This window comes from Triplophysa dalaica, chromosome 5 (genome assembly GCF_015846415.1).
Source record: "Triplophysa dalaica isolate WHDGS20190420 chromosome 5, ASM1584641v1, whole genome shotgun sequence".
In the NCBI taxonomy this organism is placed as follows: domain Eukaryota; kingdom Metazoa; phylum Chordata; class Actinopteri; order Cypriniformes; family Nemacheilidae; genus Triplophysa; species Triplophysa dalaica.
In genome coordinates, this window is record NC_079546.1 from 7,918,977 (window position 1) to 7,937,035 (window position 18,059).

The window sequence follows — 18,059 nt, forward strand, 5'->3', positions numbered from 1 at the left end:
CTTTGTGTTTTGCTTGCATTGTGAAATCATTCAAACATTACATTTTAAGAAATATTTGTTATGCTAAATTTAACAAACTGAAACTGGGAATTTTAATAAGAATTTAAAGTCAAAGATATAATAGGACGTTTATTACAAGTTTATTTGAGAGGGACCATGTACAAGTAAAACATAAATGTTTCCATAACATGCATTGTACCGAATTTAGCCGTCCACACGATGGCGTACTATAACAAATAATAAACTGCTCACACACTCATACGTCCTGTGTCGTATGCAGAATAATTTTGACGTATACAGAAAGATACATGTTAGATACTGATACTGATAAGTACTTAGATACTGATAAATGTTTTTTACTTAAACTCTGAGAGTGTATCAAAGCATGTAAACAGTTGGTAAAGTGTACCGACTTAATCCTAAATATAAAACTATAAACTAGATTAACCATCAAACATCATTCCAGTTTGAAGAACCAAGAATGCTATTAATAATAACCAAATCCTCATTTGTCTTTAATAGATACTTCACACAAAAATGAAAATTCCGTCATAATTTACTCACCTTCGAGTTGTTCCAAACCTGTATAAATTTCTTTGTTCTGATGAACACAGAGAAAGATATTTGGAAGAATGCTTACAGATTTTGCCCCCACATTGACTACCATAATAGAAAAAGAAACAATGGTAGTCAAAAGTCCCCCAGAACTGTTTGCTGCCCTACATTTTTTCCTACTATGGGATGGCAATGGGGGGCAAGATCTGTTTGGTTATAAGCATTCCTCAAAATATCATTCTCTGTGTTCATTAAAACAAAGAAATGTATGCAGATTTGCAACCACTTGAAGATGAGTGAGTAAATGATGACAGAATTATAATTTTTTGGGTGAGGTATCCCTTTAATATGCCAGCAAACTCAACTCTAGATTTGCAAACCCCATCATGTCTGAAGTCGAGGTTAATATCTACATTCACGCAAACCAGAGCATGTTCAACTGACATGATTTACCCCAAACCTTTGAATGAATGTGCTTGCCTTGTGAAACAGGAAGATAAATCAAAATGGACCTAATGTAGACCGGATCCAGAGCGTGCAGGGATCAAATCACTTTTTTAAAAGCAGAAACGTATTGATTTATGTGGAGCTGTAATTGATTCAATATGTTCTGGATAACTCCCCCGTAATTGAGGCCTGGCACAGACGAGCTCCCGGAAACGCCCATTACCAGTGCCAAAGAGGGGAGAGCATCTCCAGATATATATCTTCAACACATCTTGCTTACAGGATGCTTGAGCCGGATGTTCAATAGCAGAAGCATGCGAATTTGTCTTCTATCGATATTGTTGATTTGCAAAGATCGGCAACTCACAAAAATTTCACCTGCCGTTGGTAGTATAATATCAGTAGAGGCCTCCTCTTTTCCTCCTTCCCAAGGAAGATGTTGCGAACCGGAAACGCATTAAGCTGGGTGTGAAAAGGACAAGTCAAATGTTTAACACAAATTACATTTCCAGCAGTGGGACCTACCATGACTTTGGTCCCGATGTATAAAATAATGGTGATGGACTTCCCATAAACCTTTCATTTCAGCACATTCTGAGATTGAAATCCAACACGGACGTCAATCAGAATGGATTTTCAAACTTAATTCCACATAGCAACGCCGAATGGGAAAACATATCTCACACCACACACACACTTGACCGATGACAGTTTGATAGCATGCTGACATGAGTTACGAAAGGTTAATAAACACTTGTGCATACAAACATATTCTCTCTCCCTCACTTCAACACACAGGGGTACAGTATCCAGTTTATGCAATTTCGTCAGGAAGCACTACATCCAGTAATTATTAATAGTAGCTGACAGAATGATTACAGTCCCTTTCTCGTATGTTAAATGAAGGACTGAGTTTCCGCAAATGTCAATGCACTATGGAAGTGGATCGTATGAGTTACATAATCTGAAAAGTTATATGTGTTATTTGGACACATGGAGAGACGGTCTATAGACAGATATTATATTAGTCAAAAGATAAAACAATCTTGATTTCTCACGTGATTTCTCAAATATGATACATGGCTGTTTCATTCACATAAACAAAAATCTTTCTAGACAGATAACCACCACAGCACAATCCCAACACTTTTTCTTTCCAATTTTTGTGACATTTTTTTTCAAACACAAAGTTTGATAAATCCACTTAAGTACTTATGAGTCTTTCTTCTGTGTAATACAAAATAAGATATTTTGAGAAATGCCTCATGTGGTTTTGTGTCCATACAATGGAAGTGGGTCCATGTTGCTTGGTTACCAAGGTCCTTCAAAATATCGACTTTTGTGTTCTGAAGTCCTTCAGGTTTGGTATAACATGAGGGTGAATAAATGATACAATCATTTACATTTTGGGGTAAACTATCCTTTAAAAAAAATAAATCATATGTTTTTGTTGCAAAATACTGTATGAGTATATCATTAAATACATCAAACGCCCCCTATTTAATTTTGGCCTCCACCACCTTAGAGGTCATGACCTTCTTGACTAAATCCCACATTTAAAATGATCCAAAATGATTTTGAAATGATTTGTTTATTTGAAATTCCATTTATTGTGCATTTGTCAACTAATTTCCTAGTGTTCTGTTGCATTATTCAACCACTATTACAGTAAATTTAAGGAAAGCTTTTTTTAACTACCAAGACCCAAATAGTAACATTAGTTGGAACCAGTTCTGTGTCATTTTCTCAACAATTTTACAAATAGTGTTATGCGACTGCATGAGCCAAGACTAACCATTCAACCCTGTTACCATAATAACCGTAAGAACAAATCCAAAACAACAACATCAAACAAATGGCAAATGCTGCACAAACAAAGAGCCAACCCGTAGCACTCTGTTCTCAGATCTAACTCGAAACTGATTTAGTGTGAGCTCAGTTAGCAACCCTGTTACCTATTTCATCAGTCTAGCTTAAGTACTTTTCTCACCATATATTAAAAAGAAAACGGTCTCTATGTTTTCTACCTTCTTTATAAAAAAATTCACATGATCCACCTTCTCTTCATTTCAAATTGGCCCAGAATGCAGTAAGGACCCCCACCACAACCTCTGCCCCGAGTCAGCAGGCTTGGCAGGTCGAGCCAGACAGATAACACTGTCAGATATTGTCTCTCTGGAGTCTGAAATGAAAAAAAAACCTTTTCCTGGTCAGTGGGTTCAAGCAGACAGGCAGGCAGACGGCTCCAGAGAAGAGCAGGTTGGCAGAGGGACAGTGTGTCTAAGTGCTGTCCAAAACAAAGCAAGGAGAGAGAGAAGGTCAGAACCGCTGCATCAGACAGACGCACACACGCAGAAAGGTATCGGCACAACACAGAATGTATTACCACTTTACATGCATCCGTCTCACGGCACTGGTGTGTGAGGGGGAGGGGGGGTTCATTCATTCATCCTGTAAACATGATCTTGCGGTTTGAACTCAACCTTAACTCAACAACATCATAAGTGATAACGTGATTTCTCAAATATGATACATGGCTGTTTCATTCACATAAACAAAAATCTTTCTAGGCAGGTTCATAAACGTTCTGTAAAATAACACGTGGTAGTATTCTTAAATGGGTTGAAATAGAAATAAACATCGATATTTATGAATTTCATACAGATTTTGGAAATGAAACTATTGTTAATGTAACATGCCAGTTGAGCTACAGGAACTTTATTAGTTGTGAAAAGGTGAACAACTATAAACTACATAATGTAGTAATGCAATGTTCGTTCCTTTATATTGTTTTATTATTTTAAAAAGGGATAGTTCATCCTATAACGAAAATATGCCAATTGACTCCGGCATTGGTTTCGTACATTAGCAGTGGTACCACCGTTGTTCGGTTACCAACATTCTTCAGAATATCTGTGTTCAGAAGTCTTACAGGTATTAATTGACAAGAGGGCGAGTAAATGATAATCTTTAGTTAGATCTTTTTTTGCAGGAAAAAGGTCTTACCTAACATATACCATGTGTCAGTGGCATTGTTGGGCAGTCACTATGCCCATGCTATGTGTGAATAATATATGCCATGCTCTGCTTTTTGATTGGAAGCGCCCTGACCTTTTTTCCCGTGATTGGATCTGTGCAGATCTTTAGCGTGCAAGGGTCAGATCAGATGAACTTTCCACATAACACAGTAGTCATCCAGAAACACAGCCAGCCAATGAACAAAACCTTGAGCAGTAAGCATTGTTCGGTGAACAGCAATGGAAAAATATGTGCCTGTGAACTTCCCAAAACCGCTTATACTGGCCAACTATCTTCTACTTTGACTATGTCCCCTCTGTGCCCTTTTCCGAGCGCGTGAGAGGGACCGTACCATGTAAGCCCTCCTATTGGCTCGTCATGCAAACTATAACATGATATTAGTGGAGCAAAATCTTCTCCCAGTCTAGTGAATGAACTGTCTGTTCACTGAAGCAACCAAGGAGCTCATTCCTCCGAGGTCAGCCAGACCGTACTTTGACAAAACCTACCCGACCAGCCAGGCTCAGCATCAATCATTTCGACAGGTATTATATCAAATAAATTGTCAGCTACTCCCTTTTCCACGGATCATGTTATTACAGCATTATTACACATTCATGCGCTATTGAGTGCGGACGAAACGGTTCAGTCTCAAATTCAAATCCAATTAAATAATTTTATTGCCACAGTCTAATGATGGATGAAAGCCTTGGATGCCGGATCCCCAAAAAAATGATGTGGCATGGTGACAGATTTTAGATACAATACATTGCAATATGCACAATATACTCATATAAATATATTTAGTATAGTGGACAGTGGAGTATGCAAAATACACAGAATGCAACATATGCAGCTTCCTGAGTTATTTGCATTTATTAATTTAGCAGACAGAGTTTTATCCAACTTAGAAATAAATTAGCTTTCTGTCTTATACAGTACATATATTCAGAAAGGATATGTCCTGTAATATAAATCCAGTGTAAAACTAATAAAGTTCTGTGCATAAAAACCTGAGTAAAGTAGTGCAGAGATGTCACATTGACAGGTATTGCAGGGACCGAAACACCAGGGAATATGGAGATGAAAAGGGCACCTTCCAAAAAACGCACAGTGTCTCTGTAAGCATCTTCTGTCTTTCAAAACATATTTTTCCGAGAGGGAGACGTCGTTCACCCCTTTCCCTCTCTATTATTTTATTATCATATTTTACTTGTTTCTATAACGCAAACTGTGGGTAAACAACGAGTGTGGCACGGCAACTCTCTGTTCTGTTCAGAACCAAGTCTTAGAAAGATCAAAATTCAAACCTATTCTAAGAAATAGATGACGTTATTTGAAAGTGTGCCCAAAATCCTTAATGAGTAACTTAGCAAGAGGAGAAAGCAAATGCTGCCCCAGCTGTTTCCTGTTGAAAATGTCTCTGTAATGTAGATAAATGTGAGGGATTTTCTCTCCAAATCCGTCTCCTGTTCGCTAAATCTCACGTCTCCACAACGAGCCTGCGCAATGGAACAAAGTCGGAATATTGAGATGTGACATTGCCTGCATCTCATCCTCTTTCTCGCTTCTAATGACTTCAAACAAGTTCATTTTTGCTGGACTTTTGCAGAGGACCCAAGGGGATGTCTAGCGGTCATTTCTTTCACTGGCATTTGTGTGATGTCTTCAAGGTAACTTAACCTATTTCCTTTGAAACCGAACAGGCACGTTGGACAGACAATTAGAAAATTATGAATGAAGCAATAGCCTTACGGTAATAATTAGTGATTAAATGATCTTTTAGAACAATTTTCACTGGGATGTAAATATATAATTGTGGCAGCTTATTTGAGACGCTTAAAAATAACATATTTTTATTTTTCACGAAATTTGACCATTTTGAGACTTGCATGCATGAGTATGTAGCACACAGCATCCCGTAGCTAAACTATAGCAAAACTTTTCAGACTTTTGCGCATTACAAGAGATTGCATGATGTGTATGTGAGTCACATCTTGATACACCAGGGAGTTCGTTTGCGCAGTGCACAAGTCACCAACTTGTATTACAACAAGTAAGTTTTGCTGATTTGACATTAATAAAGGCTTGGGCAATCACAAATATGTATGTTTTTATTTTGTAGACTGAAGATTTTATTGCATACGTGTGCGTTGCGCGGTTAAATGCGTTGCGTAAGTGCCCGATTATATTCTCTTTATTATGTAAAGTGCTTCCTCTTCGGTTTTGGCGGCTTTCGCATATCCGTAAGTGAACCTTCAGTGCTCTATCCAAGATCCTAAAATCTACAACGTTTACAAAAACGCTCTTCTTTTGCCGGGGACTGAGTTCATGGGAGAGGGTCCCATTGAGAGCGCGCACTGGACGCACTTCAGTGCGCAATTGAAGTGAAACGAAGTTACTCGATTCTTTTTTGGGGGGCTAAACTTGGATGCTTGCAGTTGTAGGACAAAAACGTATAAGCCATCACAGCTTGACTAAACTGTATGTGGCATTGCATTGGATTTGGAGACTCTTGTGCGTTCGCCGTCACCATTAACTATAGCGCACGTGTGCCAAAGCGAACTCAACGTATAGTATCTTATTGACAGGTGCATCGAATGCTTTTATTCTTGACTGCACGTGTATTGGTTTGTTTTCACGTCAATCAGATCTAAATTGGCCAGATGCTTATACTCGAAGTTGATTTAACATCCAGGCACATGTAGGTTTCATTTGCAAACGCTGGGGAATTTAGTAGCAGATGTTACCACAGTAACATGAGTGATCTCATCTATGTTGCAAAAGAGAAAGAAAGAAAAGAAGAAAATTAAAGTAAAAAAAAGAATCAAATCGTATCCTCAGTTGTTTCAGTGCCGTAGTGTATTAGATGGTAATGCGTTTCTTATTTCTTTCTCGCTGTGATGCAGTGTACCATGCGCTGTCTCTCGTGCACCCACACCCTGTCGCTGGTGCTGTGCGTCCTCGCGTTGACTCCCGCGACACTGGAGGCGTTGCCGGAGACCCTGTGCGGGGCGGAGCTTGTGGACACGCTGCAGTTTGTGTGCGGAGACAGGGGGTTTTATTTCAGTAAGTGCACATTTTATTTATTCATCAAGTGCTGAGCGCGTTCTCTCTCTCTCTCTCCCCTAGCACTCATGCGGCACTCATAAATAAGAAAAGCATCAGTTTTCATGTCTTGCTTTCCAATTTTCCAAAATATTGTTTCCTTTTTGTTTTTTCCCCACTTCTTTGCTTAATTTGACTTAAGTATTAAAATGTTAAAGATTTGTTTAGAATAACCGTTTTTTATTAAATGATGGCTTGGAAATATCTTAAAATTCTAAATTACATGAAAACGGTTGTTTATGGACCGTAAATCAGTTTTAAAGATGTTTTATGCTGACTTTAAACAATTGCAAGGTAGTTGCCGTGCCAAAGCGGCAGATGAAGAAGATGCCTGACTACTGATTATGCTGTGTATTACATGTAAAGTAGATCTGCCAGCTGCTTTGGCCTCAAAATGAGGTTGGTGGAATCTGGCAAGCAATCAGTTCAAGTGTAAGAAGGGCAAATAAATGTAGTACACATCTTTTTTCCATCAGAGAAACTATCAAAGAAAACCATTTTAAACCCTAAACCTAAATCTCTCATTTTCCACAGACCAGGATATTTGCGGAGTCTGGGGATGTCCCAGTCAGATAGAAACACACTTTCCAAGACATTTCTCAATCAGACAATTCATTTAATGGTTTTTTTTTCATATTATTTATGTGTTAATTTACTTTGGCTTAATCAGAATTATAGTGGTAATGGTTGTGGAAATGCATCCATGTCAAAGCTGGTAGATTTAAAGAAATGGCTCACTGCTATTCAAACATCACTATTTGGTTTTTACTTTTCATACTGAAATTCCAGTAAGATAGGAGTATATACTACTTGCTCAATTTTTTTTTACACAGAATCTTTTCTGTAATTCTCTCAGTCTCCTCAAGGCCTCGCAAATGGATAACTTAAGCAACGTCCACTTTACAGGATTTTATTTGACCCAGAAAACATTTCTAATTTTAGACTATCTCCATTTTCCAGAAAAAAATGCTCTAAAGATTACATTTTGCTTAAATGGATAGAGTAAGATCACCTCACGATGTGTAACTCTGCTGTTGTCCTGTTTTGTACATATTGTTATTACTTGACTACATATTTATGACGGATAAATGACCTGAGGGTCTTGGGCTACCCAAAGTGACATATTGTGTGATCACCAGTGGATAATTCTAAGAAGACACATTTTATTCATTACATTAAAAGTAAGGCAGGAGTGAAGTTCAAGTTGACATTTGAAGTTTCCAGTTAACAGCATTTGAGCTTTTAGTGGTCACAACGGAGCTGGCTGGAGCATTTATGGCCAAGTGTTTATTTTGTCAGTACGAAGCCCAAAATAAATACGTTTATGCAAATCTGGACTTTCCGTGAAATTATTGCATCATCACGACAGATTCGGCGAAGAGCAAATGCACTATTTTTTATAAATCCAACAATTAAACAATTGTTTAATTTATTCTTGTACAGGTGGCCAAAATCAAGACATAGGGAAAAGGGATGAATTAAAGTTAAAGTCCTCATTAGATTTTTTGTGGGTTAAGTACAAAAATACAATATTATGAAGTGCAAAGGGTCATTAATTGGCCGCCCTAATGACATCCTTCATACACACGCTAACAAACTTTGGATTCAGTGCTAAATTTGGCATCCCATGTAGCATTATGTCCAATGAGTGCTGCCTATTCCAGTGAGTCGTTCTCCAGTGCCCATGTCACTGCCATGTCACTGCCAATGGAACTTCAGGTTTCATTATCATGATAGAAATGTGAAATTCAACTCTTTGGAAAACTCTCTTATTGAAACGAAATGTGGTCGGAGGAAAGTAGTGAGAAGATGAGTCGTAGAGGAGGAAGAAGAAGAGGGAGACCAAAAGATCCACGGTGTAGTCAGTTTTTCCCATTATTAGCCTGACCTAGAAATCTTCAGCTCTCTCTGCAAGCCTCAGCTGCAAACCCATCCCAGATCATCTTTAGTTCTGAGCTGGTTGCTGGACTGCAGCAGAACCTGACAATACAGACCTTCCTGTTCATTTGTTTGTGTAGTAGAAACCCACACCTGCAGTCTCCAACAGTCATTGATTAGTAATCTTTAGACTGAAACAAAAAAGAGAAAGATTCTGGCAGATAAAGATAGGAGCGACTTTTGGCTGGCTAATATGTCTTTATTTGCCCCCGCTGGTTAATGTTGTAACTACACCATCTGAAGCCAAAAAGAAACTTTGATCCTCATTCAGTTAGCATTTTTTAAGGAAAAAAACTGTATACAGCATAACAAATGTTTTATTAAGTAATGTATAAAAACAGACGGTTTACCACATCCCGATCTACAAAAGTGTTAAAAGGAGGAATTCTTTCTTCCTTGTCTGGTGCATGTCTCAAGAGTTCAAGACTCCTCTGTGGTGCCGAAAATTATATAACATCAAATCACATTTACAACTGATTATCTTAAAAAGGGAGCGGAGTTTGGAGAATTTGAAATCATCTGGCACCTCAGGATGGCGGATGAGCCTCTGTTAGACAACCTTTGGTTTTATGTTGCCTCATTAAGAATTAAGAGCGATTCCTCTGTGACGCTCAAAAGGGATTATGAATCAATGAATGACGCAATATATGCGGGGTCCCTTGGTGGCGAAGGTCAGAAAAGAACGCAAAACCAAGGGGTGGTCACTTCTAGCAAACATTACTGATAGGACTACTTTGCACAGTCTTATATGGCCCGTTTTCATTACGTTTGAAACAGCTAGACCGGATTATGGGGGATTACAAGATGATCAGGATGCTCCCCGCCCCCCTCTGCACTATTGTGCTGCTGCAAATGCAGAGGGCACAGAATACTTCTGGATGCACATCTTCTCTGCTTCAGGGTTTACAAAGCCTTAATAAAAGCTTTGCATATATCTAATTTGCCAATACCAATCCAATTCAAAATGTAAAGGTTTACCAAACGATTCAGTGATTAACCATTAAGAGCAGTTGGATTAAGTGTTGGTCAAATGCATTTACTCAAATCAGAAGAGAAGCATATCAAAAGAATTGTGAGCATTGCATTGTGAAAGACAAGTACTTCATATGAATTGTATTTTTGATGACACTGAAAAGGTTGTTGTGTGATTTTGTGTCTTGTACTTTGTCAACTGAACATGCGAGTACATGATTTAATGATGTGCTTTGAGTCTTGTACTAACAGTTGTGAGGTTTTACCACGTGCTTGAGATAATAGTACCAAAGCGATCAACAAAAACTGTATTTCTGACAGCCGTATATCATTCTTGGCTCTCACCATTTCCACCACTGCCCACTCCTGCTGGGCGGTCAGCACACGGCCACCACTGTGGTGTTTTCTGTCAATTCTAAGCCTAGAACAGAGTATACTGTATTGACAAAGTAAAGTAAAGATCATACTGTTACATGTTTGATGAATTTACATGCATTACAATTTACTGTTCATGTAATGGTAAAGCATAGTATATATCCTCCACACTTACCGGTTTTCTTGACGAAAAGTTTGGATGATAGAATTTACAGTTGATCTTTTTAGATTTAGATCAACTGATCTTGCAGCCTCTGCCATAGTAAGGCCTCGGTTCACCACATGATCAACGACGATGGCCCGGACCTCATTAGAGACAACAGTTCTGCCTCCTTCTCTCTGATCACCAACCCTTTGACGGGCCCCATGCCCACCACTCTGTTGGTGTCAGTGCCCTCCTCTCTGACCTCTCTGTTGGTGTCCGTGCCCGCCTCTCTGACGGATCCCTTGTCCACGAGCTCTTCCTATTTCTTGCTGTCTATCCTGCTCCATGTTGAAATAGATTTCCATTGTTTACATCCTCACTTTTATACATAGTGACCAATTGTGATTACCACTTTGTGAAATCAATTAGAAATAATGAGAAATGGATTAAATGTTTGTCAAATGTATTTACTCAAATCAGAAGAGAAGGATTTCAAAAGAATTGTGAGCATTGCATTGTGTTAAACACCGATTAGGTGTGGTGGAAAAGTTGTTGTGTAATTTTAGTGTCTGGAACTGAACATGTGAGTACATGTTTGAAAAAGGATCTGCTTTGAGTTTTGTACTAACACTTGTATGGTTTTACCACATACTTGAGATAATAGTACCAAAGCGATCAACAAAAACTGTAATGGAAAATCATCTGACTCTCTTCGAATTTTGTTTCTTTCCTGTAGAGTTTTGATGATGTGGAGTTGCTGGAGTGTATCAGGAAGTTGGTGGAGCTTGATCAGGACTGGGTCCCACAGTCAGACTCTGCCAGTCTGTACATCCGGCCCACTTTCGTTGGAACAGAGGTCTGAACTGCACAAAAGCTAAAATGTTCATTCTTTTTTTAAGCTTTTTTAGTTATAATTTGTAGCAGGCTGTTTTATTTGCCATTTTACCTAACTTTCGTTTTTAAATTTAAACCCCTGGACAAGTGTTTATTTCTGCTTGAATTGCTTGAAAAGCTGAAGAACCTGTTAGGTACAGTGTTTGTGTTTATCTGTTTATCATATTTGGGGACCTATTTAAACTTAAACGTGATTAAAACCAGACAAACATAGTATTTTATATATTTTTTTACATTTTCATTATTTGTTAAAATGCTATAAATGTTGAAAATAATTGTGTTATGTGTAAGTGTGTGGATTATGGATAGGTTTTAGAATTTATTTCAGTGTTAAAAACAATTGATGTCTTTGAAATGTTTATATTTTGCAAAATATTTGTGTGTTTGTGTGTGTGTGTGTGTGTGTGTGTGTGGCTGCAGCCTACACTTGGAGTAAAGAAGCCGTCCCGTGCACTCCTGTTTGTTATTCTCAGCCCTGTTGGCTCATACTTCAGTACTGGAGTCAAACCAACGTCTTTGTGGGCAGATTCAAAATTCATCAGAGCCTGGAAAGGAGGAACGGGTGACTGCAAAATGGGCGGGTGAGAGAGAGAGAGATAGAGAGAGTGAATGACATAAAAGGTTAACAGAAAACGTACAGTTAAATAAACAGTACCAGCTCATAGGACCAGAATATTACCGATTCAACCCAGCAACCATGCTTGCAAACATACCTAAAATTTTACAAGCCATTTACAAGTAGGGTAAACAATGGAAACAATTGGGTCATCATTAGGACAACAAAAAGCATAATTGCAATAAAACCATGTCTCACAAAGCCTACTACAGTGTACAGAGCTAAGTTTAGTTTATCTAAGTTTAAGTAAGGATGCTTTTTTTAATATATATATAGACTGAGTAGAAAAGATATAGAAATCAGAAATGACCGATCAGGTGATCACGGAAGAGATGTGTTTTCAGCCGAATCTTAAAGATGGGTACAGAATTTGCTGATCTTGTAGCAGCAGGTAGATCATTCCATAAATGTGGAACCTAGCCAGAGAAGGTTCGTGAGAGCGATTTTTTTTACCATTTTTGGCATGGCACAACAAGTCGTCTATCGTGGACATAACCAGCATAGGCTGGTTTTTTCAACAGGGTGCCATTTTTTCAAGTCTCTAATGTTATCTTCATGTGCAGAGGCTTCTGCAAGCACTATAGCCAACGTTGTATCAACCTCATTAGGAATTAAAATACAGGAGGACAATTGGGTTTTTCACCCAGATGGCACAAATATTCGAATACTGATGTATTCGAGGTATTGAATGTACATTGTGTGAAATCGCCAATATTTTTAGGAACTATGGGGCGTCTATCTACCCCCAGTACGAGGCAGTGGGGTACGGCTGTCAGCAGGTTCTGTGGCTGTATGGGGACGATCATCAGATCACTGAGGCCGGAACCATGAACATTTTCCTCCACTGGATCAATGAGAATGGGGGTATTGACCATTAACAACAAACTGTTCCCACTTATTTATTTACTTTCTATAAATAGAGGAAAGTTGTGTATACTATAAAAGAGAACAATGTTAATGTGCAGGAGGCATCTTGTCTTTAGAAAATTACAGTTTAGACTTTTTTTCAGTGCAAAGCATGCGAGACCTCTAGCTAAGAGAATTATTTGAATTAAATGGAAATGAATTATCTTATCTTTAATAATTCACGGAGGTCATTTTTGTAAAACAGGAACTGAAGCAAAATAATGTACTCATGAACAATTGGGAAGCTGAAATAGTTGTCAAGAATTTCATTGAAAAATGTCTTCATTTTCATTATTATAGTGAAATTAATGAAATGTTAATGATTACTAACTATTCTTTTACTGTTTACTTTTCTAAAGCATTTTTATATTTAAGAGAGAGAGAGAGAGAGAGAGAGAGAGAGAGAGAGAGAGAAGAAACTTACAAGGCAGTTTAGAGAAACTTTTTGCATAAGAGACCCAAACGGTGTGTGATTAAATCTTGTTAAACAAGCAAACTGTGGATACTTATTGTTTTAGAGGAGGAGCTGGCAACACCACCTCTAGATGGAATTATCCTGCCCGGCATTACACGCCAAAGCATTCTGGAACTTGCTCGCGAATGGGTAAGACTGATCTGGGTTTCTGACTGTAAAAAAGACAAAGAAACCAGTGATAAAAGTCTTATTAGTGATGTGCAGATATTTATTTTAAACACACAATGCAAAATCTTTGCAGGGTGAGTTTAATGTGTCAGAGCGGTATCTGACCATGGCTGACCTGCGGCGGGCTCTGGAGGAAAGTCGGGTCAAGGAGATGTTTGGTTCTGGAACAGCTTGTATTGTTAGTCCAGTTGGCAGGATTCTGTATCAGGGAGAGGTGAGCCGATTCCCCTATGTTTAAATGCACCTCGCCCAACATTTTAAACATAGTTACTTATTTATTCCCTGCCCTGTAGAATCTTCCTATTCCATGTAAGGAAAACTTACCTCCTCTTGCCTGCAGACTAATGAAGGAGCTCACAGATATTCAGGTAAGGCACCATGTGAACTAAACTTGAGATGCAAGTGTTTATAAATGTACCCATTTTAGCCAATAAATGTACCACATATAGCCATTTTATTAAACAAAAACTAGTTTAAATGCCCATTTCATAAATCATATAATTTGTATACATGAGTGTAGAATACCTAACTTGCTTAATATGTTATGTTGCGTTCATTGCCAAACAAACGAGCAGGATAACAGGTTGACCTATTACTGTTTCTTTGTCGTTGCAGTATGGCCGGACTCCCAGCGATTGGTCTTTCATTGTATAAAGAAACCTTCCTGTTGTTGACACACCTGGGGTTGTGGTCACACACACACGCTCCTCAACATATGTTACCAAACACGCACATTCCACTAAAAGGCTAAGACTATATGGAATAATTTCCTTGTAATGTTGCAATTTTTTGTTTGTAAAAAGTTTACCAGCGGAAACAAAAGCTAATCTAGTAATAATACGTCAGTGTTTGGGCTGATTTACTTAGATCAGTGTCTTCTTGATCGCCATTGTTACAGTAGATTTTATTTATATCACCTGTAACTGGTAGCCAAGTGTATAGCAATTATTCCATCAGAAACTTTATCACCAGCTATTTTCCTTGTTGTTATCTTGCTCCACTGTATATTTAGATTGTATTTTAAGTGGACCTGTTCTTGATCACTTGATGTTGTTGATAATATGCAATTAACTATATTGCACTCGTTTAAACTACTGAACGATCGTTATCTTTGAGATCTTTTTAGATATTTAAAAGTAGTGCGTTTTTTGATAGATCTAGAGTATTTTTCCAAGACATGAAATGTATAATCATAGCTAATAACAGGATAACACAGCAAAGCTCCATTAATGTTACAAGCACAAGTGATTTTGCATTTGATGTGAAAGGGAACGTATAATGAACATCATGTTTGGTGGTAGATGTTTTTGTCATCCAGCTCTTCATACCACACTCTTAAAAAATGTTGCTCTTTTAATGCTATATAGCACCCGTGTCATTCCTGGAATGTAAATTAAGCAGTTAAAAAGCACAAATATGATTCAATTATGCACACAAAGTGGAGAACATATGTTTTATAAATTGCAGAGTATTTTAGTGAAATGAGCTTTTGTGGTGTAATACCCGAAATAAATAAAAAATAATGTATGTATCATACTTTGTGTTTTGCTTGCATTGTGAAATCATTCAAACATTACATTTTAAGAAATATTTGTTATGCTAAATTTAACAAACTGAAACTGGGAATTTTAATAAGAATTTAAAGTCAAAGATATAATAGGACGTTTATTACAAGTTTATTTGAGAGGGACCATGTACAAGTAAAACATAAATGTTTCCATAACATGCATTGTACCGAATTTAGCCGTCCACACGATGGCGTACTATAACAAATAATAAACTGCTCACACACTCATACGTCCTGTGTCGTATGCAGAATAATTTTGACGTATACAGAAAGATACATGTTAGATACTGATACTGATAAGTACTTAGATACTGATAAATGTTTTTTACTTAAACTCTGAGAGTGTATCAAAGCATGTAAACAGTTGGTAAAGTGTACCGACTTAATCCTAAATATAAAACTATAAACTAGATTAACCATCAAACATCATTCCAGTTTGAAGAACCAAGAATGCTATTAATAATAACCAAATCCTCATTTGTCTTTAATAGATACTTCACACAAAAATGAAAATTCCGTCATAATTTACTCACCTTCGAGTTGTTCCAAACCTGTATAAATTTCTTTGTTCTGATGAACACAGAGAAAGATATTTGGAAGAATGCTTACAGATTTTGCCCCCACATTGACTACCATAATAGAAAAAGAAACAATGGTAGTCAAAAGTCCCCCAGAACTGTTTGCTGCCCTACATTTTTTCCTACTATGGGATGGCAATGGGGGGCAAGATCTGTTTGGTTATAAGCATTCCTCAAAATATCATTCTCTGTGTTCATTAAAACAAAGAAATGTATGCAGATTTGCAACCACTTGAAGATGAGTGAGTAAATGATGACAGAATTATAATTTTTTGGGTGAGGTATCCCTTTAATATGCCAGCAAACTCAACTCTAGATTTGCAAACCCCATCATGTCTGAAGTCGAGGTTAATATCTACATTCACGCAAACCAGAGCATGTTCAACTGACATGATTTACCCCAAACCTTTGAATGAATGTGCTTGCCTTGTGAAACAGGAAGATAAATCAAAATGGACCTAATGTAGACCGGATCCAGAGCGTGCAGGGATCAAATCACTTTTTTAAAAGCAGAAACGTATTGATTTATGTGGAGCTGTAATTGATTCAATATGTTCTGGATAACTCCCCCGTAATTGAGGCCTGGCACAGACGAGCTCCCGGAAACGCCCATTACCAGTGCCAAAGAGGGGAGAGCATCTCCAGATATATATCTTCAACACATCTTGCTTACAGGATGCTTGAGCCGGATGTTCAATAGCAGAAGCATGCGAATTTGTCTTCTATCGATATTGTTGATTTGCAAAGATCGGCAACTCACAAAAATTTCACCTGCCGTTGGTAGTATAATATCAGTAGAGGCCTCCTCTTTTCCTCCTTCCCAAGGAAGATGTTGCGAACCGGAAACGCATTAAGCTGGGTGTGAAAAGGACAAGTCAAATGTTTAACACAAATTACATTTCCAGCAGTGGGACCTACCATGACTTTGGTCCCGATGTATAAAATAATGGTGATGGACTTCCCATAAACCTTTCATTTCAGCACATTCTGAGATTGAAATCCAACACGGACGTCAATCAGAATGGATTTTCAAACTTAATTCCACATAGCAACGCCGAATGGGAAAACATATCTCACACCACACACACACTTGACCGATGACAGTTTGATAGCATGCTGACATGAGTTACGAAAGGTTAATAAACACTTGTGCATACAAACATATTCTCTCTCCCTCACTTCAACACACAGGGGTACAGTATCCAGTTTATGCAATTTCGTCAGGAAGCACTACATCCAGTAATTATTAATAGTAGCTGACAGAATGATTACAGTCCCTTTCTCGTATGTTAAATGAAGGACTGAGTTTCCGCAAATGTCAATGCACTATGGAAGTGGATCGTATGAGTTACATAATCTGAAAAGTTATATGTGTTATTTGGACACATGGAGAGACGGTCTATAGACAGATATTATATTAGTCAAAAGATAAAACAATCTTGATTTCTCACGTGATTTCTCAAATATGATACATGGCTGTTTCATTCACATAAACAAAAATCTTTCTAGACAGATAACCACCACAGCACAATCCCAACACTTTTTCTTTCCAATTTTTGTGACATTTTTTTTCAAACACAAAGTTTGATAAATCCACTTAAGTACTTATGAGTCTTTCTTCTGTGTAATACAAAATAAGATATTTTGAGAAATGCCTCATGTGGTTTTGTGTCCATACAATGGAAGTGGGTCCATGTTGCTTGGTTACCAAGGTCCTTCAAAATATCGACTTTTGTGTTCTGAAGTCCTTCAGGTTTGGTATAACATGAGGGTGAATAAATGATACAATCATTTACATTTTGGGGTAAACTATCCTTTAAAAAAAATAAATCATATGTTTTTGTTGCAAAATACTGTATGAGTATATCATTAAATACATCAAACGCCCCCTATTTAATTTTGGCCTCCACCACCTTAGAGGTCATGACCTTCTTGACTAAATCCCACATTTAAAATGATCCAAAATGATTTTGAAATGATTTGTTTATTTGAAATTCCATTTATTGTGCATTTGTCAACTAATTTCCTAGTGTTCTGTTGCATTATTCAACCACTATTACAGTAAATTTAAGGAAAGCTTTTTTTAACTACCAAGACCCAAATAGTAACATTAGTTGGAACCAGTTCTGTGTCATTTTCTCAACAATTTTACAAATAGTGTTATGCGACTGCATGAGCCAAGACTAACCATTCAACCCTGTTACCATAATAACCGTAAGAACAAATCCAAAACAACAACATCAAACAAATGGCAAATGCTGCACAAACAAAGAGCCAACCCGTAGCACTCTGTTCTC

General features: G+C 37.7%; 1 protein-coding gene across 1 annotated transcript; it reads left to right on the forward strand.

Annotated features, from left to right (window-relative positions):
* The first annotated feature begins 6,935 nt into the window (after nt 1-6,935).
* LOC130421245 (branched-chain-amino-acid aminotransferase, cytosolic-like) lies at nt 6,936-15,153 on the forward strand. The gene is made up of 9 exons (XM_056749029.1): nt 6,936-6,976; nt 7,059-7,089; nt 11,295-11,414; nt 11,873-12,033; nt 12,790-12,932; nt 13,493-13,578; nt 13,691-13,831; nt 13,911-13,985; nt 14,233-15,153. The coding sequence occupies exons 1-9, from the start codon at nt 6,936-6,938 to the stop codon at nt 14,269-14,271; spliced, it is 837 nt and encodes a 278-aa protein (XP_056605007.1). The 3' UTR covers nt 14,272-15,153.
* The last annotated feature ends 2,906 nt before the right edge of the window (nt 15,154-18,059 follow it).

Bases quoted from the DNA above. Each gene is read 5' to 3' on its own strand.
- LOC130421245 (XM_056749029.1), top strand. From the start codon at position 6,936: ATGCGCTGTCTCTCGTGCACCCACACCCTGTCGCTGGTGCT. The intron at 7,090-11,294 runs GTAAGTGCACAT...TCTTTCCTGTAG, and splicing joins AGACAGGGGGTTTTATTTCA to AGTTTTGATGATGTGGAGTT. The intron at 13,986-14,232 runs GTAAGGCACCAT...TTGTCGTTGCAG, and splicing joins AGGAGCTCACAGATATTCAG to TATGGCCGGACTCCCAGCGA.